The sequence below is a fragment of the Dipodomys spectabilis genome, unplaced genomic scaffold (assembly GCF_019054845.1).
Source record: "Dipodomys spectabilis isolate Male_0828 unplaced genomic scaffold, ASM1905484v1 ptg000034l, whole genome shotgun sequence".
Lineage (NCBI taxonomy): Eukaryota > Metazoa > Chordata > Mammalia > Rodentia > Heteromyidae > Dipodomys > Dipodomys spectabilis.
The window spans coordinates 3,523,696-3,551,499 of NW_024870711.1; the positions used below are offsets into that span (position 1 = coordinate 3,523,696).

The 27,804-nt window shown below is 44.7% G+C and overlaps 1 protein-coding gene across 1 annotated transcript; it reads right to left on the reverse strand.

The window, feature by feature from the left end:
- Positions 1–27,779, reverse strand: Dennd11 (DENN domain containing 11). The gene is made up of 9 exons (XM_042677219.1): positions 27,510–27,779; positions 16,517–16,616; positions 15,297–15,455; positions 11,383–11,536; positions 7,808–7,946; positions 6,117–6,248; positions 5,832–5,982; positions 4,925–4,993; positions 1–4,612 (listed from the first exon to the last, which is right to left on the reverse strand). Exons 1-9 carry the CDS (start codon positions 27,775–27,777, stop codon positions 4,417–4,419), a joined length of 1,368 nt encoding a protein of 455 aa, XP_042533153.1. The 5' UTR covers positions 27,778–27,779; the 3' UTR covers positions 1–4,416.
- Positions 27,780–27,804: the final 25 nt, after the last annotated feature.

Sequence of the window (27,804 nt, forward strand, 5' to 3'; positions counted from 1 at the left end):
TCATGTTAAAATGTGAACTTTAATTGTAAAAATCGTTTACTGTAAATATAGTTATATCAACCTCTGCACACAACTTGGTTCAGATATATACAGATATGATATACATAGATGTCATTTATACCACCAAACAAAGCAATTCAAGAAACATTGACTCTTAGCCATATGATTAACCTCAGCTTTCTTCAAGCCTTTAAATTATCGCCAATAAAGACAGAGAGGAAAAAAAAGACCACTGCACCTGTTTATAGTAGCATCCAGGGCAAAACTTAAGAAGTTGCCGATTTCATCACATGAGGTAACAACTTGAAACAAAAATAGATTCAGTTTCTCTTATTGCTTTAACTCTTAGGATGGGATATGACTCAAAATAGGGTTTTTACATTTAAGGCAACCAGGGACATTATGCTGAGCCTTACTTGGAAACAAAAATAGGAATACAGGGTTTCCAAGGTGACAACTACCTTGTCTTCAGGAAAGATTTATATTCCAGACCTGTACAAAATGTTAGCCAGCAAGCTCTGGGTAAACAAGAGTTCACTCTGTTTACCTCTATGCTCAACCTCTAGTGTCACCCACCCAGGCTAGTCAAACCCAGAACCCCTACGGTCCCCACTCAGGACTGTTCGGGCATGACAGACCCAAACCTTGTTTTCCTAATTTTTTTATATACTTCATCTTTGCTTCACTCTTCATTTGAATTAAATATACTTCCAACACTGATTACCTCAGTATGGGTTTTTTGCTTTGTGGGTTATCTCTGTCCAATTTATAATACCCTACTTCATCCCACACTCCCCAATTACTCTTAGACAGCAAATTCAACTCATCATTTGTCTGAAGAGGCATTTTACCCAAAAGTCAGTAACACTACGCTATTATGGTATTGAATAACCTTTTTGAATTTCGGTCCTCCCAGCTCTTCAAAGTCCATCCTCTGCTGAATTTTAAGAATTCTAAAATGAAGAGAGTGGGATTTTATTTACCCATTCTCATTTTTCCCCTGTGCAGCACTAAAAATTTCCCATTCCCTTTCTAAGTTTGCAATGTCATCCAGCCACTCTAAAATGTCAGCCTTTTAAAATGAATGGAAGAACTAGCTAGAAAACCACCTCCCGTTCCCAATTCCCTCTAGTTGAACGAGGGGGCCTGCTACTCAGAAGCTCCCCTCCTCTGTTGGGTCCTAGAGTTTCTCTGAAGTTAGTGTTTGTGTGGCATCCTCCTTCCTGGGCCTGTGGATGTGGATGTGGAGCTCTGCCAGATCACACAGCACAATGTCCTTATTCACGTGGAATGCCATGCGAAGCCTCTAAATGCTTCAGCTGCTACCAAAATGCAAAACTGCCCATTTCTTCTAGGGTTATAGCTTGGAAATTTTCCATTTCAACACCTTCATACCCAGTCCATCAAGTAGTAACGACGATATAAAAGTAAACTTCCACTTCTTGTAAGAAAAACATTAACTTAATTCACAGCCTTTTCCTACAATACTCAGTGCTCCAATAGCTCCTGGGAACCAGAGGTATATTAGTAGTAAAAATGAAATGTTAAAATGACAGTTGATAAAAAGGAGTCCTTAACTCCTCCCCTGCCCTACCTGAATCAGTAAAGGGTTTTCCTGAAATGGGAAGGGCAGAGTCTGGGCCTGTCAAGGCGAGACTACGGGGCTGCAGGATACCTCCTCAAATGTAATTACAAGGTGAAGGGAAGAGACAGGACAGCTAGACATGTCCCAGGTTCAGATCCAACTAGCCTGGCAGGGAGCTGGCAGCCCACACAGAGCCACACAGTTCTCCTTATTAATTCTTATCCATTTTAGAACTGTGCTCACCCTAAGGGAGGTCTGTGGCAAAGCTGCTCATTATTGTGTAATCTTCTTCATCCACACTCACCTTCCATTCCCTCCTTTTCAAGGGTGAGAGCACGTCTCAATCCATTTCCTGGGCTGTGCAGCTTCAAAGGCCAACAGTCCCTCAGGTCCCTGTCTCTTGTCAGAGGTTGATGTCTGCTGCTACAAGGATGATCACTACCCTCTTGTACACCAGGTGCCCCTGGAGAGGTGGCTCGTTTGACCTCAGTGTTTGAAGTGTTTTCAGTATATGAAGACAGATAGCAAGTCCATCTTCCTGGCCACCAAAAGGAAGACAGTGATGTGCCTAGCAATTAATTTACCTTTGTCTGCCTTGTAAAACATAGGTAGTTAAATAATGAACCTTCATATATGCCAACAAATGCTATCTTACTTGTGTACAACTCTTAACCTTTCCCATTTTGGTTTCTATGTGATTTATAACAAGGCTGATTTCAAATGTAAGTTCCTGTGCTGAATTACTACTCTTGGTGCATCCATGAATTTGGCTTTTCCTGCCCTTGCCCCACAGAAGAGATGGCAGAGTGGATGGAAGGTATGGGATGCAGATCCCTTCCCCATTTATAGTACTCACAAATGACAGGCCCATAACATCCCCAGGAGAGGAGGGCTTCATGTTCAAAGGCAAAGCTAGTGCTAAGCAATGACTTGGCTCAAACTTTGGAGCCCCAATTAGAAGACTCCAAGCCTCATTCCCTCTACTAGTAGAGGGAATGATAACCCCAGTGAGAAAGTCCCTGTCTGCCCTGCAAGGAAGGAGAAGGTGGTCCATAAAAAAGTTGTGTTTTTTTTCCTTTTGTAAACATGTTTCTGAGATGATAGCTAAATCCACAATACAGAGGAGGAAAGAGGAAAATGTATTAGTTGCACAGTTCACATTTCAATGCCCAAACCTATTTATATATTTACATAAAAGTGGCTACCCTGATTAATCAGTGTCTATTCCTGTTTCTATACATATGAATTTCTTCACTCTTGAATTCTGTATCAAGGTGCTACAGTGGAAATACTTTTAACAGTAAAAGACTAGTACTGAGATAAGAGGCATGGCCCATCCATTGGAAGGTTATTTCTCTCTTTTGGGGACATCTAGCCTGGCTGTGTTCTGGCCACAGACATGGATGAATGCATCAGCTTCTCTTCTGAGAACAGAATTCAGAAGGCAGGAGGCAAGAGAAGAAATTAATCTGTTAACAGTCCAGGATCCTAAGCCAGAGTCCTTAAGTATGCCCACCCCCCCCCCAAAAAAAAAACCCTCTAAACTACTATACGAACTGATTTTTTTCCCTTTAGTTAACAACCGTCCTCTTACCTAAGCTTGTAGTCATCAAGAAACCCAGCCCAAAAGGATGGGCAGGTTGCTACAAGATGCTGCCCAACTTGAAAAACTCATAAGAAAGTGGATATAGTCATGACTGACACGGGAAGAGTCCACCCACTCTCCTGCAAGAAGGTATTGCTACACTTGCTGACAAATCCTACACTCCTGGACCCAGTGACCTTAGCATAAGGAAAACACCTCTGCTGAAGAGACAAATGTTCATCGTCTGTAAACAGTCTGGTTAACACAACTCAATCTAACCTCTGGGTCAAACAGATCAGATCCTGGCTGGATCCCAAATCCAGTGGATCTGTCTACTCCAGAGGGTCTATGGATGAAGGTTCTAGAGAACTCTTGGAGTCCTGGAGAAGAAACTCAGAGCTTCTCCTCTACCCTGTTTAAATTTCTATCACTCCATCCTTGCAAAGTACCCCAGTCATTACAGGTGAATCTGTAGCCCTGTAGGGAGACTCAATTGTAAAAATGAATTTGCTTGCAAGCTCTAGGGCAGTGTAGGCCCCGAGGAAGTCACTAGCCAATCTCCAGAGGTGAGAATCAGAGAAAGAACGTTATACCAAGTAGCCAGCATTCACTAACTTAGAAAAGGGTTTCCAGGCCTCATTCTGTAATTTAGTTTTCAGCTGACCCACAAGCTAGCTCTCCATTCCTTTTGTCCTAGAGCTCATAATTGGTATAAGAAACATACGTTGTGTCACTCTGTGGTCCCTACTTAAGTGAACAGAGAAGACAAAGACTTGCTCTAATGAACAGAAAAAAGGACTTGATCCCAACACTTCTGACCCCTAGACCTTGACCTTCCAAGGTCATCCATCACTTTCTGCCTGTAGGAAGATGAACATGTTAAGGCCACGCTAGACAGACGGTGTCTTATTCTTGCATGAGTCAAGAGACAAGGACATACAGACCGGGCAGGTGGAGTCCACCCCAGTGTTTCTAGATCTCAATGTACTCCTAGTAACACATCTACTAAGACTAAGCCCCAAACCCAGCAGCTCTGAGAGGAAGTACCCTACCAAATGTCCCACCAAAGCAGGGTACAAAACCAAGGCAGTCTCTCTTACCCTTAGGGAAAAAAAGAAAATTGCAAAAATTACATTTGTGGGTAAGTAGAAACAGTCTTCCTTTGTGTCAGCTTAGAAAAAACTGAGGCCACTGGAAGCCTGGAGTGACTCCACGTTCGTGGCTTGCCAGTTCCGTGCCAATCTTCCTATGGACAACAGGGGTTGTCAATGACCAGCATGACGTCAATGCCATAGGCCTCCAGCAAGTCCATGAGAAAGCTCCGGTCTCCTTGCGGGTCCAGGCCCATGCCACGCGCATGCTCTGCTGTCAGAGTTTTGTCCTGACTGGCAGACACTTCCAATAAAGTCTGAAATATCCGGTTGTTTTGCTCCAGGAAAAACCTGCAGTTGCCAGACAGGAGAGGGAGGGAAGAAAAGACAAGAACTCACTAGATAATCCACACGGTTGGAACCCACATTGCTATTTTTAACTGTTTTTTGTTGTTGCTGTTTTGTTTTGTTTTGGGTATGTGCTGGTACCAGAGCTTGAACTCAGGGCCTGGGCACTGTCCCTTAGCTCTTGCTGCTCAAGGCTGGTGTTCTACCCCTTGAGCCACAGCTCCACTTCCAGTGAGTGACATGAGGAATGTCATTAGCCAGGACAGTTAGCTGCAGGGATTCAGGGGCCCACAGCTGCGGCCCAGGCTGACTCACAGCACAAACAGGTCCTCTTCACAAGGATTGTAGTCTCCTTCCACTTCCTGAGAGTACAACAGCATCTGCCTGTTGGGAAGAAGATCACCATCAGCCAGCCTGACTACAGGGCCCCAGCCACAGGCTTGTCGGCAGTTGGGCATCTACAATGGGCCACATCTCCCAGGAAGCAGCACAAGGCAGAGCGGGCCTCATGCAGAGGCACAGAGACAAGGAAGGGTCCACAAAGCAACAGGAAGACTCAAAATCCCAGGTAACCAGGCAATGGCTGCTCTTTCCTAATTGTCCATTCAATAGAGATGGTGGTGATGATACCACATAGCTCACAGGACGACCACATGAAATAACACCTTAGCAAGTTTCTAAGCGGGATTCACATGGTGTAGTGATGTAGAGGTTCAATGCATGGTTGTTCCACACACAGACACACAGACACACAGACACACAGACACACAGACAGACAGACAGACACACACACACACACACACACACACACACACACACACACACACACACAGCACACACAGAGTCATTAGGAGGGTTTCTGGAAGCTAGAGCAATTTCCCTTTGCAGAGGTTCAGATTCCAAAGCCTGTCAGAAAGAAACCTCCATGTCTGTCTGCTGCTTTGCAGAGGGTAACGTGGAGGTCTTACTCATGCAAGAATAAGACACCGTCTGTCTAGCGTGGCCTTAACATGTTCATCTTCCTACAGGCAGAAAGTGATGGATGACCTTGGATGACCTATGCTTGCAGTACCCAGGCAGGCTGTGTGCTGTCAGGCAAAGGGGCAGTGGGACAGGCTTTACAGAGACTTCCAGTGTGGTTCTGAGAAGGTTCAAGAATCCTGGGCTGTTCTCATTGGCCTAGGTGTGGCCCTCGCAGGCCCGGTACCCCAGCTGCCCCTACCTCTGCTCATTCAGTCTCCGGTACTTCTCCCGGTCAGCACTGTTGATCTTCAGCAGGGGCTGCAGATGGTCGTGGTGCGTCTTCACATTCTGGTTATCCACATAGACATCGTAGAGCTCCTGCTTCTCCTCGAATATCTTCTCTGTGGTACCTGCAAATTCGGACCCCAAGGAACCACTGAGAATGCTGGCCTGACCCCGCTGGGGGATCAGGGAGCTCACAAGCCCAGGGGAGAAGTAGGTAGGCTTGGATAGGGAACAGGAGGAGAGGAAGCTTTGTACTCACAGGCCACATAGGACACCTCGACCTCCAGGCTCTCAATGTCAGCTACGTTCACATAGAAGAAAGGTTTGGACTCGGGGATAGTGCCTCCGATGCCTGGCAGGGACACATTGGCCAGGCAGCAGCAGCAGTACACTGATAGGGAGGGAGGGAAGAAGAGGTGAGAGAAGTATCTGCCCCTCACTCCTCCTCCTCCTCCTCCACTGAAGCCTGCTGGTCAACACCATAAGGAAGCCATGATGGTGTAGATGTGGTTTGTCCCTGCCCAAACTCCTGTTGACACTTGGTCCCCAATGTCACCATTCTGAAAGATGACTGGCTTTGAAGAGGGTCACGAGAAGGGGATAATGTGGTTCCACGAGTGCTTATCGAGAGAACAGTTGTAAGGAAGTGAGCCTGACACTTCCTCTCACACACACGCCCACATCTACTCTTCCACCACCAGCCCCTCATCTAGAGCTGTGTAGACACCAGTGCCACACTCTTCATTTCTAGAACCATGAGTCAAGCCTTTGTGTGAATTAATTATCCCAGCCTTGGGCATTTTGCTAGAGCAGCTGGAAATGGACTAACAGAGATGCTTGAGGGCTAACAGAAAAGGGTTGGACCATCATGGTGCTCCAGGAGCCAGGTATCCCTGGCACTCGGTGGGAAGCTCTTAGGGCCCCTTAGAGAACTTGGGTCTCCTAAAGGCCACAATGCACCTATCAAATCCAGTAGATGTTTTTCACTCTTCCACTGGTCTTGCTTAGACTTTGACACTTCTGACCTACCCCATTCTCAAGACTGGCCTGCTATAACCCGCATTCCCTGGTTTCCCCTTTCTGATAGATCTACCTCAGTTTCCCTGTCCTACCAGTGGTCAGTCTATCTCCTGTGCCTGGCACATCACTATTCATCCATCTCATGACTGTCACAAGTCTTAATGTCAGCCTCACATCTGCATCTGCATTTTCTACAGAGGCCCTGACCCAGCTATACAAGCACTTGGTATACATCTTCTTGGCAAAAATCTCAGCCAGTGCTCATTCACCATGTCCCACATCAACCCCCTTAAACCAACCCTTTCACCACTTTTTCCGGGTCCTTCATTTTGAGGGCACCATCCATGTTACCCCATACTCCTCCCCAGTACCCCTTCATACGTGCCAGAGCCTTTACAACTGATCAGACAACCCAATCCATTTATCTCCTAAACACACCCAGAACCATCTTCTCTGCTTTAAACCAGGCCCTTATTTCTCACCAAGCTTACTAAATCCATTTTCTCATCACCTGCAGACTCCACATTCTAAAATACAAATTTAAACTGGGTGCTAGTGGCTCATGCCTGTAATCCTAGCTACTCAGGAGGCTGAGATCTGAGGATCCTGTTCAAAGCCAGCCAGGGCAGAAGGCTGTAAGACTCTTATCTCCAAATAAGCATCATAAAAGCTAGAAGTGGAGCTGTGGCTCAAGTGGTAGAGCACCAGCCTTGAACACAAAAGCTCAGGGACAGAACCCAGGCCCAGATTTCAAGCTCTAGGACCAGGCAAAACAAATAAACACAAATGTAATCAGCCCACGCTTCAGATTAAAACCCTCAATCTCCTTGATATGGCCCAAGCTCTCCCCAACTTGGCCAACAAAGAAAGATGGAAGCAGTTCATGTTCTGTGAATTTGGGAAGAAGCCTGGACAGAGGCTTCTGGTTACCTCGGTAGCACACAACGCCCACTGGCGGGGGAGAAAATATCAAAATGCGCTTTCGAAGTAAGGCGAACTTCCAGAGAATGAGGATCTGCTCTCCGAAGAACTTAATAAACTGAGACATGCAGCCAGCTGGGTGTGTGATCTGCAAAGAAAATAAAAAGTGGCCAGGGAAGAAGGAGACAAGCAGGAGTGAGTGACTTCTTTGGAGCCACCAGCTTGGTAGCTCTGGGCATGAGGAAAGCTCTGGGCAGGCCACCCCAGCACAACCTTCCCCTCTGCTGGGAATCGGCCAGAGCCCTCTGCACTTCCCACTTCAGTCCATTCAGCTGCAGAATGAGCACAGGTTTAACCTGTTTGACCCAGTGCTCCCTTCTTCTCCACCTATACGGAAAGCTAAAAATGTCTTAGTAAGAACATACAAATGACTTTCTATAAATAACAGAGATTCTTATCTAATTAAGCCAACCCATAGCATCTTCAGAATATTGTTCCAAGTCCCCCTTCACCCCACTGCCTAGGACCAAAATCTGATGTTCACTTTCGAACATAACAAGGCAGTACTTGCCTAGAACCTACACACATCTTCACACACATTCTAAGGCATCCTAAGATGACTGATGGTACCTCGTACAATATAAATGTAGGTCAACAGTTAACATACTGTATTGTTTATGGCTAATGATGGAAAATAGTCTGTACAGGTTCGAAATAGATGTGCTTTTTTTGGTATTTTTGATGGGCAGTTGGTTGAACTCCATAGCTATATGGCAGAGGGTTGAATTCTGTGGCTGTGCTTAAGCCCTTCTATATATAAGCATTATCTTCTTCCTCTCATCAGATTTTGTTTCATCTCAAGCCATATATATTTATATATATTAAGATTTATATGAATATATAATTACATAAATTTAATGTGTGAATTATAATTATATAAATATGATAGATGATTATAAATTATAAGTTTATATTAATATCTCAGTAAACATTCACCCATAGTTTTCTATATTCACCTATGTATGTGCTCCTATAACTGAGATGATTATGTGACATAATCATAGGTGTGGTCATATTAGCTATAGTTTTCTTCTTCTTGCTGCTCTCACACAAAACAGGCCCTGTAGAGTTTTCCCACCATCTTCTTATGCTAATTATTATTATACCTCTGCTACTCCATGACTGGTGAATCTGAAAACTGCAAGGAGCTTCTGTTTAAGTTCTTCTAATAAAGGTAGTTACTGGAAACTGAAGGTCATGAGGAAGGGAGGAGAAATTCTCTTCAACGTCTAGTTCCTCTTGGTATTTCTCCCACAGCAGCAGACACCTATGACCTAGCTTTGCTTGGCGCTCTCAGCACATTCAGTACAGGCTGAGCTGGGCTGCTACCTAAGTGGCTCTAACAGCAGAAGCACAGGGCTTCCCTCAGCAAGCTCAGCCCTGGCTGCACAGAGGCCCCTCCTCCAAGCCCCGTGGTTTTGATGAGGATTTCCCTCTCCCTTCTTGCTCTGCCTTGGTGTGGCAAGAATCTCTCTCTCGTTCGCTCTCTTTTTTTCTTTTTTCTTTTTTTGGTCGGTTGTGGGGCTTGAACTCTGGGCCTGGGTGCTGTTCCTCAGCTCTTCAGTTCAAGGCTAGTGCTCTACCACTTGAGCCACAGCGCCACTTCCAGTTTTCTGAGTGGGTTATTGGAGATAAGAGTCTCATGGACTTTCTTACCTAGGCTGGCTTTGAACTGTGATCCTCAGATCTCAGCCTCCTGAGTAGCTAGTATGACAGGTGTGAGCCACTAGCGCCTGGCTAAGAATCTCTTTAGACATGACTCTCCATCTTGGTATTTATAACCTTATGCTATAAATACGTAATCCTCTTTTTCTTGAGTAACTTGCTTCTAACAAAGAGAATATGACTACATTCCAGAACTGTCACTTCTATAATCCGGCTACAAAAGATACTCTCTTCCATCTTACTGGCTTTCATGAAGCAAACTGCCACATGGTTAAAAACTGAGGGCAGCTTCCAACGGCCATCTAGGGTACTAAGGCCTTCAGTTTCATAGCTCTGAAGAAATCTGATCCTGACAACGTCCACAGGAACTTAGAGGTGGATATTTCCCCTGTTGAACCTTCCAATGAGGCCCCAGCCCTGGCTGACACCTGTCTTGTAGTCTCATGAGAGACAATGAAGTCAAGAGCCCTTCTAAGCCTTGTCTGAACTTGTGACTTACAAAAACTGTGAATTTATACATACATATATATATATATATATATGGGTTTAAGTATATATGGGTTTAAGCTCTTGATCTTGGGGCAATTTATTAGAAAGCAATAGGTGGGTAGAACAGAACAATAGTTACAGTTTGTAACTACTTATATATAATATTTATATTAGTTACACTACTAATAAATAATATCTATAGTTACACTAATATATATTAGTAGTTATGTAGAGATTGATAGATAATGAGTACCTTTTTTTCAGCTTTCTCCTTCAGTTTTCTAACTCCTGCATTATCAATTACCCTACAATGAATTAGTCTGAAATACCTAAAATGGTATCTATTTTCCCAATAACGTTCTGTGACTTCCTAGGCTTCAAATCCATGCTTTGGTATCTAAGTTCTCTTCTGTCTGATTTCACTGTACTTTTCTCCTCTTTTCTTTGATGGCCACCGTATTTTAAAGAAAGAGTTAAATAGTTTTATGACCCATGCATATGTCTTTTGCTCTCCTGTGTCCCTACCTAGAAAAGGCAGTGAAGTAATGCAGGAAATGGGTGTTGGTTTTGGCACAAGTCCTGTTTAAATTTAGGTCCTATTTCTTTCTGGCTCTAAGAAATAAAACAAGTCACTGAACCCTTGATAAGTCTCAATTCTAAATCCCTTAATCTAGAAAACAAGGACTAAAAATCCTTTCCTTCTCTCTAAATTGCTCATGTCTTTTCCCAGTCTGGAGTTGGTATCCCTCACTTTCTAGCTAGCCAAACGCTTCAGGGACCAACTCCTCTTCCTCAATACCTTCTCCCTAAACATGCCTAGTGTTTCTCCAAGAGCCCAAGGTGTCCACTGAAACATCTTGTGACTAGACACAGAGGGGAATGAAGGAAGGGAAAGAAGATGTGTCTCTCCAACACTTAATATGTGGCTAGGAGTTTTTTTTAGTATTAATAGATATTCTGTGATCAAAAGCAATGTATACAAAATACAAAAATACAAAATAGGACAATATCAAAAAACAAAGAATGCTCATATCTATTCATTAAATCTTTGGCTCAAATGTTTGGCTTTACAACACTAAAGCAACTAAGAAAATCAAATCCCCCTTTATCCTCCTAAAATCCATCATAAACTCACCTGTCTTATGTGGTGTTTGTCCTATGATTATAGAAGTGTCTAGAAGGCATGTAATTTGAGATAATTTGCCTTGTGTTTCAACTAAACCCAAAGGTTTATGCTATGATCCAATTCTATCAGAAGCAGACTTTTTGCAAGAGTTCTAGACAAAAATTCCTTATCAATTAAAAATTAGTTCATAATCACTATGCACAGATAGCATTCCAGGAGTGTGCAAGAGACTGATGGGCCATACCTTCATCTCAGGATACATGTAGCGGTGGATGGAAGGCAGCCAATAGACAGGAGGCAGGCTGCTGCCTCTCCCGGGGCCAGCATGGAGCACTCCTTTCTTGTCCTCATAGAACGCAGCCAGGTGAGAGTAATGCCCTGGAGTCTCCAGCTGGTGCCTGTGGAAAACACACATGCGCAGTGAGAACAGCTCCGGTTACAGTGGGTAGCTCACCAGGCCTCATTCCTCCAGGGCTAACCACCTAATGCAAGTCTGCCTTGCCATCACAGATGATCCTTAGGAAAAGCTCAAATAGGGGCCTCAAACTCCACGACAGCACCATGGAACATGTTTTCTTTCCTGTGGGACATGGACAGAATTAACAGGCTGTGGCTAATGTCCATTGTTCTTGCTTTCCAAAGAAAAGAGTCAGCCAATGTCTTTTGATTAATAAGAAATATACTATAAGAAGGCTCTCTTATAAGAAGATAGATAGAGCGATGGATGGATAGATAGATAGATAGATAGATAGATAGATAGATAGATAGATAGATAGATAGATGGCAAACGTTGTAGATGAGAGTTGAGATGTCAGAAATCAGGATAAATATAAAACACAGATGAGGGGCTGCAAAAATCAAGTCCAGTTAATTTATGTCAAGTCACCCCTGCAGTAAAGTACTCTGCATACACTTGATTTATTTCCTCATGCATCATTGCACAAGTTTGTCTTCTCATATCAGATCCCTGGACTCTTTAAGCACCAACTTGGGAAATCATCTCTAGTTATGCCTCCAGATCTAGACACCACTAAAAAGCGAATTAATTCAAAGGTACAGTGGGTCAAGCCTGGAACCCTAGCTACTTAGGAGGCAGAAGATGATCCCAGTTCAAGGCTACCCCAGGCAGAAAGCTTGAGACCCCATTCCCAGCCAACAGCTGGGTAAGGTGTTGTATACCTATTTATCTCAACTAAAGCGGAAGTATAAATGAGGAGGATCACAATCCAGGGAAGTCTGAGACAAAAGTGAGACCTTTTCTTGAAATTAACCAGGGCACTATAGTCAGGAGGCATGACTCAGGCAGTAGAGCGCTGGCCTAGCAAGAGCAAAGCCCTGAGTTCAAAAACCACAGTATTGCCCTTACCCCCCACACCACAGTTAAATGACAAAGTGGGATAAAGCTTTCAACTCATTTCACAAAGAACCAATTCCCACATGATACAGCAAAATCTTAAACATTAGTCAGAAAAGGACAGAAATGGTTCACAGAATAGGAAATGCTAATAACTCTGACATCTATAAAGGAGTTCAACCTCACTTCCAATAACAAAAATGCGAGCTAAAACTGTAGTGACGTTTTGCTTTTTATCCACAATGTTAAATCTAACAGTTTTATTTCGAGTGGGGAATGTGCTGGAACAGATGTCCTCCTGCATTATGGTCATGCATGGAAAATGATTTATTTTGTCCTTCTCCCTCTGGTGGGCTGGAATGCAGACACAGAAGTGATGAGTAGCTTTCAACACTTGCACAAGAACACCTCAAAACACAAATATTCCTAGGTGGTGGAGGAACAAGGAGACGTCGGTTCCCGAATAACTGCATAAAGCAGAGAAGACTACTCCCTTGGACCACCTGCCTATCTCTGCACTGCTCCAGGAAAAAGAGCCCTTCTATCTTAATTGAGCCATTGCACCTTGAGGGTCTGTGAGTGCTATTTAATCAGAACCCTGATTAACGTATTACTTCCTCACAATTCTTGGCTTTCAAGCCGAGAAAATGTATTGCCCTTTGGGAAGTGAATATTTTTACAGGAATAGTTTCTTAAAAGTGTCAGGATCCCAATAAAAATATTCCCGTCTTAAACTCCATAATAATACTTTTGAGATATAAAACTGAAGAAGTGTTTCAAGCACAGAAAAAGACTTGCATGAAGTTGTTCAACGTAAGAGAAGAAAAATTTTAAGAAATATGCTAAATGCTAAAATGCTCAACTAGAGAAAATAACCATATGAATTTGTGGGATCCTTGCTTTTCTTCTGGTCAAAACTACGCTTAATCTATTAAAAATAACTTATTCAAAACAGTAAATCACCATAATTACCAATCCCATTTTTAGTATGATATACACAGAGTTCTGAGTATTGGTATTTGGGAGAAATTTTAATTTTTTGTACATTTATGAGAATCTTTAATAAACATCCCAAGTTTTACAACAACTATGATCAAGGCAGATCACATTGCACAAAAAGTTTTAAAGAATAAAGAATGCTTTAAATATAGGCTACAGATATATAGGTATGGTGGCAGACACCAGTAATCCCAGAGCTCAGAAATCAGAGGCAGGAGTAGGACTTCAATGCCATCTCAGCTTCGTAGTTCAACCCTGTCTCAAAAGTAAGTAAATACGCAGGTAGAGAAATACATATGTAAAATAAATGTAGAGGATATAAGAGTTGACATATAGTGTCAATGCCCAGGACACACACACACACACACACACACACACACACACACACACACACACGCACACACTTTTTTGAGACAAGGTTTGGCTATGTTTCTATTGATACAAATGGAAAGCCTTAAGTTCCTGGGTTCGAGGACCACTATCACTACCAAGTACATGGGTGTCAATTATACAAACGGACAAACAGAAAAGAGGTACTGCTATAAGTTAACAATGCTTTCGAGATTAGAGATACATTTCTCCCTCATAATTTAAAATGTAATTAAGTTACTTTCATGATGAAAAATGTAGCAAATAGTTCTGCAGCTTCTGTTAATTATGCTCCTAGCTGGGCTACATCAGTAGCTCATGCCTATAATCCTAGCTACTCAAGAGGCTAAGATCTGAGTATCACAGTTCTAAGCCAGCTCAGGCTGAAAAGTCCTGGTGAGACTCTTATCTCCAATTAACCACCAGGAAACTGGAAGTGACAGCACTGTGGCTCAAAGTGGTAGAGCACTAGTCTTGAGCAAAAGAGCTCAGGAACAGTGCTTAGGCCTTGAGTTGAAGGCACATGACCAACAAAAAATATATATGTTTTCCTATTATCCTGGTTAGTACATGACTCTCCCTCCATATCTATCTCTATCTAAATATCTATCTATCTAGATATATATGTCAAGATATCTATGTAGTTATCAACATATAAAGAGATCTCTATAGTTAGACATAAATCTCTAGACATAAGTATCATATATATGATAGATATAGCTCTATTTATGTGTATAGGTACTGTACATATAAACAGATAGATCTAGGGCTAAGAGGGTGGCTCAGTGGTAGAGTGCTTGCCTTGCATGCATGAGGCCCTGGGTTCAATTCCTTGGTATCACATAAGCAGAAAAAGCTGGACATGGCACTGTAGCTCAAGTGGTAGAGTGCTAGCCTTGAGCTGAAGAGCTGAGGGACAGTGCCCAGGCCCAGTTCAGGCCCCGCAACCAGCAAAAAAAAAAAAAGAAGATAGATCTAAATATATCTGTCTAATCTATCTATGTATCTGTGTATCTATCTATCTATCTATCTATCTATCTATCTATCTATCTATCTATCTATCTATCTATCTATCTGTGTATCATCTGTTATGAATGTTTGCCTGCTCTGGGGCAAGGAGGTAATTATACTGCCTTGGGGTAAACAAACAAAGACCAAGTACAAGTCAACAAATTACTTAATGAAACAAAAGCAATGACGGTATTAACATAAACAGAAAGCAACATCTCTGCCAGCTTTTGTTGTGGGAGGAAGCATTATTTCCCAAGACACTGGCTGAGAGAAAGGACTACCGCTTGAGGCTTGGCCCAGTGCCTTGGGTGCTCCCGGAGCGGCACCTGTGCATGTGGCACACATCCTTTCTCTCTGGGAGTGCACAGCACAGGCACCAGCTGGCAGACTCTGCCGCAACCCACACAGAGCTGAAAGCCACATACCGAACCTGGTTCTCCAAGAAGTGCATGTACCGGTACAGCAGGGTGTAGGAAGGGGAGAGGATACCCACAGACTTCATTCGTGCTCCACGCTCCAGCTCACTTTCCACGGGCATGTTGGCAAAGCAGGCCAGGCCGAAGAATGGTCCCTTTCGAAAATAGCTAAAATAGACCAAATATGTAATATGACTTGAAATCAGGAAGTGAACATTATTCCCCCCCTCTACAGTGCCATTCAACACAAAACCACTGTGTCCCAGAGCTCCAAATCACAAAGCTCAGCCTTCAACCACTCACACTCACAGAGGAGAGACAGCCAAGATTTGAACGTGCCAGAAGTTTCCAGCTGAGGCTCCTCAGCAAGATTGGGCTGTGGTCTCCAGCAAGTTTGGCTAGATGCTCGTGTGGACACATCCTCCCCTGATCTACAAGTACTAACTTGGCCAGGAAAACCAGAACCTTGGGCCCCTTAGAAACCAGCAGTCTGCTTCCATAGCGCAAATCACGATGATTCTTCTCTTACTTTGTGAACCTCTGAAAATTTCAACACAGCTGCCATTTTACTTCTTCTCCTTTCTCATACTTTTGCATTTCAAGATTTCTTCCCAACGAGGAGATTACACTAATCAATTACTCTTCAAGTCTTTCCATTTGTTCCCTCTCACAAAACTCATAAAGCATCAGTTACATAGGACTGAAAATTGGCTCTACTTAAAGCTAGAATTGCACATCTTCGCCCATACATGTTTCAAGTTATTCCACTATGAGCTATCACAGGAGAGTTGTATCCTCTCTCAGCAAGTGAGAGAACACCTGTGGTAGGAAGTATGCACTGCCAGGGCATCATGAAACCCTCCGGGAACTTAATGAAAACTAGCACTCTTCTTGCTGGAAAATTGATAGAACACAAAATGGCATACATATTTCCCGATCCTTTACACACACTACCTGAAGGCCTCTTAATAATTTGTGTTCGGGCTCTGGCGAAAGTGAGGGGAGGGAGGAAGAGGTGCAATGAGAAGATCTGGAAGCTGGGCAGGAAAGTCTGTGAGACCCTTATCTCCAATAAAAACCACTAGAAAACCGGAAGTGGCGCTGTAGCTCCAGCGGTAGAGCGCTCGCCTTGAGCTGAAGAGCACAGGGACAGCGCCCAGGCCCAGAGTTCAAGCCCCACAACTGACCAAAAAAAAAAAAAAAGAAGATCTGAGTTCAGAAGAACTTACATGAAATCAGACTGAATTTTATGGGACCCACTGGCCATAGACTTGAACTCCACACCTTCAAGGTCAATGTCTTGAGGTAAGCACCATTCTACCATGTTTCCTGTGGGAAGGAGAGTATGCAAGTTAAAAGAGGCAAAATCATTCAAAGAAAAGACCTGAGTGCTGACCACACATGGCTTCTCAAACATGTGCTGCGGACACAGCCTGACTCAGGACCAGGGAGATGCACAAGGGCTCATCTGATCCGTCGCCCTGTGAGTTCCTCCAGAGGATGCTCGCGCAGGAGAAGAACTTGCTTCCTGTCTCAAGCAACCCTCTTCTTTAGTCAACTGCCTTTGTGCTGCCATCCTTCTGGGCCATGCCAGGTCTCCCCTCCTCACCTTACTCTCTAAATGTGTGATTTTACCCTTCTGTCCCTTTCCATCATCTTACATTCTTACCCAAATCTCTTCAGATTCTTGTCTCTTCTCACTTTCTTATAGCTTATCATGATTTTAACAAATCCTCAAACTTAAAAAAAAAATCCATTTTCATTGACCTCTTTATGGTATGCGCTTTAAAAAAACAAACAAATCTTCTCCTCGTCTTCCTTGGTTTCTCAGAAAGAGAGTGCTGTTTTGGCTCTTTCCTTACTTCTCTGATCAATATGGTTTCTGCTTCCCTCCCTCCCACATTAACCTCTCTCCCCAAATGTGACCATTCCTCAATGGCCAGCCAGCAGCGCTTTGCCTCCAACCTTTTAGAACTCAGTCACTCATGGCAAATGTCTCAGTCTCCACTGAGATTTGATGATCCCAAGCAGATGAGGGTTTGGAATAGAGGTAAATAAGGAGGCAGAGCAGCAGTGAGAGTTCAGGGACATGAATGCTATGATGGAAAATAAGGCAGAAATTTAGAATCCAGTGATGACCGGCCTCTGTCAGACTGAAGGAAGGGCAGACTGCACAATTAGCAGGGTAACATACAGGCCAGAGAGAGCGCTATGGAACAAGCTCTATGTTTTTCATGAATATTTGAAGATTTTCAACATGGAATACCTGTGAGATTTTATTTTTGAGCCAACTTATTAATCCTGTAAATCCTAAGTTTTCTAGACATTAAGAATGTCACCTGTAATTGCCACTATGGTGTGTTCAGATAGTTACGCAGGGCATCAGAGAACACACAAGCCAGTCTTAAGACGTAGCAGACATCACAGAGAACCACCCCACCCCACAGCCACCAGCCCAAGGCACTTGCCAAGAGAGGAGAGGAATTACGACTCCAACCAAAGAATGGATTTAGCAAAAAGTATGCAAATGTAAATTGGCATAAATTTTTATAAATTTTATAATTTTTATAAAATAGAAAGGCTATATGGATGTTGTATTACTGCTCAGAAAGAAGAGGAAGCTTAGGAATAAAAGTTATTAATTTTTTTTTGGTCAGTCCTGGGGCTTGAACTCAGGACATGGGCACTATGTTCTATCATTTGAGCCACGGTGCCACGTATGGCTTTTTCCAAGTAGTTTATTGGAGATAAGAGTCTGACGGACTTTTCTGCCCAGGTTGGCTTTGAACCACAAACCTTACATCTCAGCTTCCTGAGTAGCTAGGATTACAGGCATGAGCCACTGGTGTCAGGCTTAAAAGTTGTTTTATTGTTATTATTATTATTATTCACGATCGTGGGGCTTGAACTCAGGGCCTGGGCACTGTCCCTGAGCTCTTTTTGCTCAAGGCTAGTGCTCTACCACTTTGAGCCAGTGCCATTTCTGGCTTTTGAGTAGCTAATTGGAGATAAGAGTCTCACAGGAACTTTTCTGTTTCAAATCGCAATTCTCAGATCTTAACCTCCTGAGTAGCTAGGATTGCAGGTAGGTAGAATTGCATCAAGTTCCCCTACATTCCAGTTTTTTCCTCCTACCATCCATATACAACACTTCCATACTCTGGTGGACTTTTTCCTTACTGAATGAATGAGGGCAAATGGGAAACTTACTGAACTCAATCAGCTCAATCTTCCTCATCCTTACAAAAAAGCTGGTTCTGCTACTGTGTACCAAAGCAAAGCCCCTACACGGGTTTCTATGCACACGGTACACTCACCATCGTGGCAACATGTGGGCAATATAGAAAGAAGACAGCCTTAGAGCCATGATGGTACTCAGTAAGCTCAGTCTCCTTCTCACCAAACCATCTGCATTACCAAGGGCCCAATGCTTTGCTTCCCCACCCCATTTCTTACAAGGTTCAACTGGTTCTAACTTTCTTTGCTTCAGTCCTGCCTGTCTACAATTACTCAATAACTTGTGAAGCATTCATTTTCCTGGCTTTTGAATTCCCGTATACTAAAGGATGCAAATTATAACAACAAATTTACCCAAGTGAATGTAGCTGTGTAATGAGCACCCAGTTCAAGAGCATCATTGACAACAGAAGGCCTCATCAGAACCATCCACCTGCCTCCAGGCCTCCCCTCTCCCCCCACCGCCCCAGTCACTTGTACTCTCTGGCCAATGACTTTGGAAACCATGCAATAGCTTTAATATTTTTTTTGAAATTTCTACAAATGGAATCTACTTTACTTTTCTGTCTTCTTTTTCTCAAATATTTCTGCAACATGCATCATGTTGATGTATTAGCAATACCTTGCTCATCTATTACTTCTATCATGAGAACATAGCGCTTTGTCTACCTAAGTGGAGTTTCCCATTTAGATTCATTTCAATTTAAAGCCATTGCCATTAGCACTGCTTTCAACATCTCTGGACTGCTTGCCTGATGAACACAAGTATCGTGGCTTGGTAATGCACTGACCTGCCTAGGCTGAACTGCACTTCTCAGAATTCTCTTCCTCGTACGCTCCCAGTTGCAATGTGGAAGGTGGATGTGAAGCAGTAGCCTTGTTGGGCTTACATCTGGAAGATCTGTGGGCAGCAGTCTTGTCTGGTTTACATTTGGAAGATCCATGCTGCTGGGCCATCAGGAAGCCCTCCTGTGTTACCACCTATCCATCCACAAGCTCACCAGAGGCAAGGGGGGGCAGCAAGGTCTGGCAATGCTAGAGCCACCTCCCCCTGGATCTTCCTTCAGCTTCTGGGACTCCTAAACTAGCTGTGCGTGCAATTCCATACAGAAGGACACTGGCTTCTTTCACAGGACATTTCTATCACCAAAACTGTGGGGAAGGACAGATTACTCCATGTCCTCTTGAGTTTTAGCTCTTCTCCTTCCTAACTCCACCCACTTCCTCTTCCATACCAGTCTGCCAAGCAGACTTCAAGTTCCACCATCAGATGCAAAGACATCATTGCCTTATATAGATTACCTAATGTCTACCGGTTATGTAAGATCAAGTCGTGCAGTAACTGCTTTTGTGCCTTCCCTAGCTGTTCTGTTTTTCTGGTTGAACCTTGACTGACAGACACCCACATATTTCTGTTGACCACATCCCTAGGAGGAGAACAGCTTTAGAGACTATGTTTACATACAGCTTATGTTCATGGGGCTTCTGCAAAAGGAAAATGCGGAAAAAAAGGACAAATTCTCCTAAGTTGAACAAAGGTAAGTATATTCTTTCATTGCAAGACTTCTTAGAGACTTTAATATGCCACCACAGATGGTGAATTTGAAATCCATTCTAAAGTGCTTCACGTTTTCCAAACTCATTTGGCCCCTACCTCTTTTTTTTAGGAACAGTTGGGGGGGGGGGGGGGAGGAAAGGAGGGAGGGGGAGGGGTACTGGGGCTCAATTAATCCCTTGATGGATTACTAATCAGAAGGTTTTATTGGGAGGTAGAGAAAGGCAGGATTGGGATCTGGCTGGAGGAAACCAGTAGCTCGGGGGCTACTACAGCTTGGGGACTATAGCTGGCCCTGTTCCTTCTCCTTCTTCTGATCCCTGACCAGCATGAAGTCAGTTGCTTTGCTCTGCTGCACCAGCACCATTCCAGCCAGGATGGACTGACTTCTCTAAATCAAAACCCATCTCTCTCATCCTTCAGTAGCAAATAGGTGAAAGAGCTGAACAGACACTACATCAGAGAGATATGTGGATGGAACAGAAGCACATGAAATGATATTCAGCATCACCTCATCAAGGCACTGCAAACTAAAGCAAGAATTAAATGCCACCACACACCCATTCGGTACTAAGCTAAAATCCCAAACACCAGAAACACCCAGTGGGGATGAGCACTGGAGTCAAAACTCTCATTTGTTGCTGGTGGGAGTGGCTCAATCACTTGGAAAGTATTTGGGTAGTTCCCAACAAAATTCAACATACTCGTATCATATGACCCAGAAATTGTCTTCCTTTGTATTTATGTGAATGAGTTGAAAACACGTGTCCACCCAGAGACCTGCACGTACACATTTACAGCACTATAGTACTTTTGTTCGTAGATGAGCCAACTATATTATTACAATAAAACACTAGTGTGGACTTTTGGGGGTGGGGGGGAGATAAAAAAAATAAAAAATAAAACACTAGTGTGCACTAACAAGAAATACACTATTGAGCAAGACATGGAGGAGCTCCAGGAAAAATTATTCACTGAGAAGAAGACATACCATATGATTCTAACTATGTGACATTCTGGAAAAGGGCAGACATTATAGATACAATGAAGGGATCGGCTGGGAGGAGGGGATAAACAGGTTGAACACTGGGTGAATTTTAAGACAGTGAAACTGTTTATTGTTGTTATGGTAAATTTATAGTATTTATGACTTTTTCAAACCCACAGAATACATTTCGTATTTGCTTACATACAATGTCAATCATCAGATATTCAGGGGATGCAGAAAACCAAACAGCGGAATCAAGCCAAGAAGGAATATGCAAAATACAGCGGCCACATTGATTCTCTTCCTGCCACTTCAGGTCATTCGTGTGTTATAAGCCCCTGTTAAGAACATCTAGTGTTACATCTTTCAGTCTGATCAGAGAGGGCCCTTCTTCTGTAATTTCATTATAATTCAAACTCAACCCTTGCCACACTCCTGCCTATGGACAAACCCCATGTTTATACACATCTGCAAAACTGCCCTGCCTTCTTTTCCTGTCAGTTTTTTTTTTAACTTGTGTTATTGACAGTTTTTGAGGGCTGTGCTCAGCACTCCATTTTTCTTATGAGTCTTATTATTTTCACCACATTGATATTTCGTGGTGGAGAACTTCAGAACACATATTTAATGTTACAGGGGAACTAAGGGTATAAGCATCAAGCCAATGTGACAAAATGTCAACAGATGGGGTATGATATTCAGGTTCTCATGTACCACTCTTTCAAAGTTTCTAAGTTTTAATAAACCTCAACATACAAAATTAGGAAAACAACTGAAATGCTAGAGATGTAAAATATATAAAGGGCTAAAAAGAAAGAAAGAAAAGATGTAAAGGACTTAAAAAAAACAGAGAACAAAACCAAGAAATAATAGAATGTGAAATGTGTCAAAGCTATTAGCATGACCTGAGGACACACATCTATAGGATTGTTGTAAATTGAAAGCCTGTTTACACATGGAATTTGTAGAGGTTTAAAAGAAAGTGATTTGCAAAACTAGCAATATTTAAATGCCAAGGGAAAAAAATAACCCTTGCACTGAGAGCTCCCGCTCCTGGGCCCAGTATTGCCACTCTATCCTCTTGTTTTTCTAGTAGCCTGTCCACATTCTTAGCCAGGGAGCTAGAGCCTAGTAGTCAGCAAGGGGAATCAATAACAAAAGACCCTTGACCTTTTTCCTCTACCTTGCTCTCCTCTGGTTACCAGCCCTTCCTCTTGGGCCACATCCTGTACCTATCACAGGGACCTGTAGGCTACGCCCAGCCTCTTCTGCAGAGGTAGCTTCTGAGGAGTTTACACAACCACAGGAGAATAAATATGGCAATGTACAGTGTATATATTCAGCTGGTCATTCAGTAAATATTGGTGGAGCAAAACTTGGCAGCACCATGCTAAATGCTGAGCTCACAGAAAAACAAATACAACCATCTTTCACAGAACTTAGACTAAGAGACTCAGGCTGACAGCTCAATGAGCAAGTGAAGCCAGAGGGCTATGTGTGTGCAGATAATCTGAACTCGCCCAGCCACTGTTCCAAAGGTCAGCCTAGGGGCTTCCTGTGTGTGCAGAAGGCCTCCCAAGTAGATGTTTTAGAAGCTTTGGGACTGAGATAGAGACGGTCTCACCTACAGAAAGGCTGCCTCTGCCTTGCCTCTCTTCTGCTGAAATGTTCTTTCTTGCTGAAATGATCTTAATCCCTGGCACTCTAGATTTGCCAAGCATCATTTCCTAGGGAGAACAGATCTTAGCTGCTGCTGCTGCCCATTGGAAAGATCAGCTCAAAAGGTTTAAAATGATGAAAAAAACAATGATCTGGAACCCAAACAATCTCTGTCTGATGGGAAACCAGACTCCTCCCTCTTGATGGTGACTTCAGTCACACACTTCCTCTTCCTGAATGCTGAGGGGACTGCCAGCTACACACTCTTACAGCTGCTTCTGGCCTAAGGTCAGATGGGAGCTTACAGCAGGGACCTCCTCCAACAGGTGCGTTCATGTTTACTCTTTCCATCCATCCGCTTCCTCCCATTACACAGATACCTTAATTCTAGACAGGAAGCAAAGGGACTCCTGGCTCAGAAATAAAGTGAAGAATCCAGCTGTATTATCACTGGCACCCACGTTTCCTTTTCAGAACCACCTCTCCTCCTCACAACCACCGAATTCCAGAAATAGAAGGAACTTCAGAAGAGCGTTAGGTCCCCACCCCAAGTATCTTTTGGTTTGAAAACTAATCTCAAAACCACCCTGGGATGAGAGCACAGCCAGGCAAAGGGAGAAGGAGCAGCATGAACAGCTTTGAGTCAGGCAGAGATCAGTCCTGGCGATTTCAAGGCAGCCATATGTCAACTGATGGCTGAATTCCAATGCCTTAATTTTACACAGAAAAACAACCTCTAGTTAGCAGAATCCATCTACTTTCTCAGTTGCTGATCCCACTGCTCTTTGAATCTGTTTTTCATCATTACACTGAAGACTGTTGGAAGAATCAGAGGCAAAGTTCTCTAAGCACAGTTCCTGGCATGCAGGAAGAGGCAGATGGGTATTATAATGAATTCCTCTTTTTTCTTGGTCGATTTTGTTGTTGGTCGTGGGGCTTGACCTCTGGGCCTGGGTGCTGTCCCTGAGCTCTTCAGCTCAAGGTGAGAGTTCTACCACTTGAGCTAGAGTGTCACTTCCTGTTTTCTGGTGGCTAATTAGAGATAAGAGTCTCATGCACTTTCCTGACTGGGCTGGCTTTGAACTGGACCTTCAGATCTCAGCCTCTCCAGTAGCTAGGATTACAGGCGTGAGCCACCAGCACCCAGTATCTTGGTTGATTTGTAAGAAACTGAATTCACAACAGATGGCTACAAACTGACCTTGCTCTGCAAACCACAAGCAAGGTGAAGCACCAACCCAACAAAGATTCTGCCAGTGTGGGATTAATCGAATCAACCACAACTGTATTTCTGCCAATCTTGACACCTTATAGAAAAGGCAGAGAAAGGACAGTGACAGAATTAATCTTTCCATGAGACCTGTATGGTGGACATCAGAATTGGCTTTCCTTTTACCTCCCTGTGAGCTGGGCTTTCTCAAAACAGCTCTGTACATCTCCAAATTTTCCCATTCCCATTCCACTTTATCAACCTCTCCCCCCACATGGCTGGTGCCCTTTATGTTCTGAAAGGAGTCGCTGATATGGGCAACACTCCAGGTTATGCCTTAGCACCAGCCCTCACCCCAATCTCACCTAGTCTCTCCACCCTCTTTGTTGTTAATAAGGCTTATCGTTCCTTGATTGTATGGGGGAAATCTATAGAAATTAAAATTAGTATGTAGAGACCAAGGGGAGGAGCGACATTGTCCAAAAAGAAATGGACTCTGTACCTGACTTACGTAACTGTGACCCCTCTGTACAATACCTTTATAACAACACTAAAAAATTAGTATGTAAGATTGATGTTAAATATACCCACTTGATATAAGCATAGGGGCATTCCGACACATTACATTAAATTGTTGTTTGGATGTAGTTGGGGCTACTGGCCAAGGGAGAACAGGTCATGGTTCATTTCTAGTCAGGAAGAGTGAACAAAGAAGCACATTGAAAAACTCACATGATGATATGCCCTGCAACCATCTCCCTCACCCTCCAAGTCACACCAATAAAATATACAGCATAGGAATCTCCCCAGGACACCATAACTCTGCTTCAAATGTAGTAGTGTAGAGTGAACACAAACACACACATAAAGAAATGGCACAAAGGGGTAGGTTCAGAGGTGACCAGACACTGCAGGTACAAGGCTTCATTGGCCCAAGCTCCACGCTCAGTCCTCAATTACACTGGAGAGCCAGAGCCTACACTATGATTCCTTATCACTTAATTAAGCAGAGGAAAGAAACTTTTTACTAAGAACAAATATAAAATTAAAGTCAGCTCCTAAATTGTGTGGCGAACACAATAAATAAATAAGTTGAGCAATATTCTGCCAACCTCTCCCACCCAGCATGCAGTGTTAGCATCTGGGCCTGGCTTCAATAGCAGCTTTGTGGCCCAGATGGCCAGCACCATCATCCCATAGCTCCTAGCTGGGGGAAGAGGGAGGGAGAAGGGGAGGGAGGGAGAAGGGGAAAGAGAAAAGGAAGGAGAGAAAGACAGGGAGGGAGAGACAGAGGGGAAGAGGTTGGGGGAGGGGGAGAATGTAAGAGTGAACATATGTACAAGGAACCTCACCTTGACCTTGAAGCCCTAGTCTTCACAGCATATGTAGACTCAATAACCGTAAGCTTAATGTCATAAATTCAATAAAAAATAATTTCTTTCTTTCTCTACAAAAATAATCCAGCCTAGCTTCCTAAAATTTGTATTTAAAAATGCAAAATAATTATTCTTATTCCTAGTCATCAATAAAAGAACCAGTGAGCACATTCCTATACACACACACACACACAGGACTCAGTTCTCCTTCATCCACTTTCTTATACAAGTGCCAAGCTATGAATTCCTCCCCCATTCATTCCCTCTCAAGGTCTCTCCACCCCATCTCCCCATTCCTCCTTTTCTCTATCTCTGTGTCTACCTCTATTTCTCATTTAGACACATGTTGACACACAATAACCTACAATGGTAAGAATGTTCATGAACTGCTCATGGTCTGGGCAGAAAGTTACTGGAAAGTGGGAGCTCCTAAAAGTGGAGACTGAGGACACAGGTAGGGCTGTGGCTAGGAGAGAGAAAGTGTAGAAAAGCGCATCCTAGTTGGTAACTTTAATATTTGTTGCTTTTGACAAAGAAGCAATGTTCACTTTACTACTTTGGGTATTACTGGGTAAGAAAGGAAAAGAAGTCTCGGTGGACATATATCAAATAAAAATGAAGAGGATTATCTGCCTTAAGAGGGTCCTCAATCATATGGAGAGCAACACCCTTCATGAGTTAAGAAAGAAAAAAATTAAGAAAGAAAGCAAGGGGGGGGGAGGGAGGAAGGGAAAAAAGGCAAGAAGGGCAAGAGAGAAAGAGAGGAAGGGAGGAAAGGAGAAAAGGAGGAAGGGAGGAATGGGGGAAGGGACAGAGGGTGGGAGGGAGGGAGGGAGATTTCTGGAGGTGCTACCTGTAGAAGGGTTTGGCACTATACCTTGAAAATTTGGCTTCATTTGCACAATGCATGCACATTTACATATGGATATGTGTGAGCATAGTAGTTGTGATGTAGGTATGTAAAATTCATTTCTTATGGTGGGTCAAAGTCAAAGTTTGAAGTTTGAAAGCTCCTGGCATTCAATGGGGCAAAAGTGTGAGGATTCAGAAAGGTCAGGATTCTGGGCATAAACCCTGTCCCGGGAAGAGCGGCTTCAGCGCCTGTGTCTTGTCGCGCATCCTGGACCAAAATTACATCTCTTTATCTGGGAACACCTTGTTCTTTAAAAATCACATCTGCACCCCCTTCTCCAAATCCTAAGCCCTTTTCCTCCCACCCCACCCCTGCCCTCATGGTTGAAGATCTTCCAATATCCCATCGCCAAATACACCAGTGACAGACAAGACCCACTTGGGTGTCCTTAAGCCCTGGGGTCCTGACCGCCCCCCACCCCACTTGGCACATCTCCCTAGAAGCCCAGAACCACTGCAGCGCCTCTCAATGCACCCCAGCGTCTAGCAGAGGCAGATCCACTCATTCACTTTGCACCCCCCCCGTGGTCGCCACCCCCACAACGGGAGGGGGCGGGCCAGAAAAACTTGTGCTACCACATTAACTCTCTCCTTTCACCGAGCTTCCGCAGAAACCCCTCAGCCCCGTTCCTGAATGCTCCCCACAGGAATTCCTAAAAAAGGGGGACGGAGAGGGAAGAGGGAGGCGGGGGAGGGGAGGGGAAGAGGAGGGGGGGAGAGAGAGAACCAGCCATAGAGAAAGTGAACTTGGCCGCTAGGAAAGTTGTCTAGTGGGAGGGAAGGCGGGCACGCGGGGCCCTGCGAGGTCGGCCCGGGGGTCTGGGGGTCTCCGAAGGCGTTCTCGGCGGGGGGTGGGGGTGGAGCTCCCCTCTTTCCCACGAGAAAAGCCCTCCGGCCACCGAGGAGAGAAGGGAAACAAAAGCCCCGCGCCGGCAGCAGCCGCCCGCCGGATCCCCCGCCCCGAAGCCGGGCGGGCTGGAGCGGGGCGCGCGGTGCCGGGGAGCCGCCAGCCGCGGCGGCGGGACGGGCTGCGGGGTCGGCGGGGCCGGGAACAAAGCCGCCCCGGGGTCCGCTGCCGGCGGGACGCGCCGAGACCTCCCGGGCACTGCGCCGGGACGCGATCCGGGAGAGAGGGGGGCGGAGGAGGCGGTGCAGGTGTGTGGGTGCGGGTGCGCGCGCAGCCAGCCCCCCCCCCGCTTTCCCAGGTTCCCCCCCCCCGTCTCCGGGGGAGGGGGGAGGGCGCCCAACCCGCTCCCCGCACCCTCGGCCCCGCAGCGGTCCTCACCCGAGCGGGGATCGAAGGTGACCACAAACACGGCCACCACCTGGTCCTCCTCCACGTCGCCCAGCTCCAGGCGCCCGGGCTGCAGCAGCACCTCGCGGGGAGCGGGCTCCGGGGGCTCGCGGCCCCGCAGCGGCTCCGCGGCCGGCCGGGCGCCCCCGCCGCCCGCCCGGGCCCAGCCTCCCGCCGGCAGCTCCGGGGCCTGCGGCGGAGACACGCCGGGGCCCTCGGCCCAGCGCAGCAGCGGCGCCGCGTCTCCCTGCTCCACCATGGCGAGGCGAGGCGGAGCCGCCGGGCG

What these genes read in the sequence shown, in the direction of transcription:
- Dennd11 (XM_042677219.1), bottom strand. Translation starts at nt 27,777, where the DNA reads ATGGTGGAGCAGGGAGACGCGGCGCCGCTGCTGCGCTGGGCCGAGGGC. An exon ending in CGAGGTGTCCTATGTGGCCT is followed by an intron (nt 5,983 to 6,116) that starts GTGAGTACAAAG and finishes CCGAATTTGCAG; the next exon opens with GTACCACAGAGAAGATATTC. An exon ending in CGGAGACTGAATGAGCAGAG is followed by an intron (nt 4,994 to 5,831) that starts GTAGGGGCAGCT and finishes TCTTCCCAACAG; the next exon opens with GCAGATGCTGTTGTACTCTC.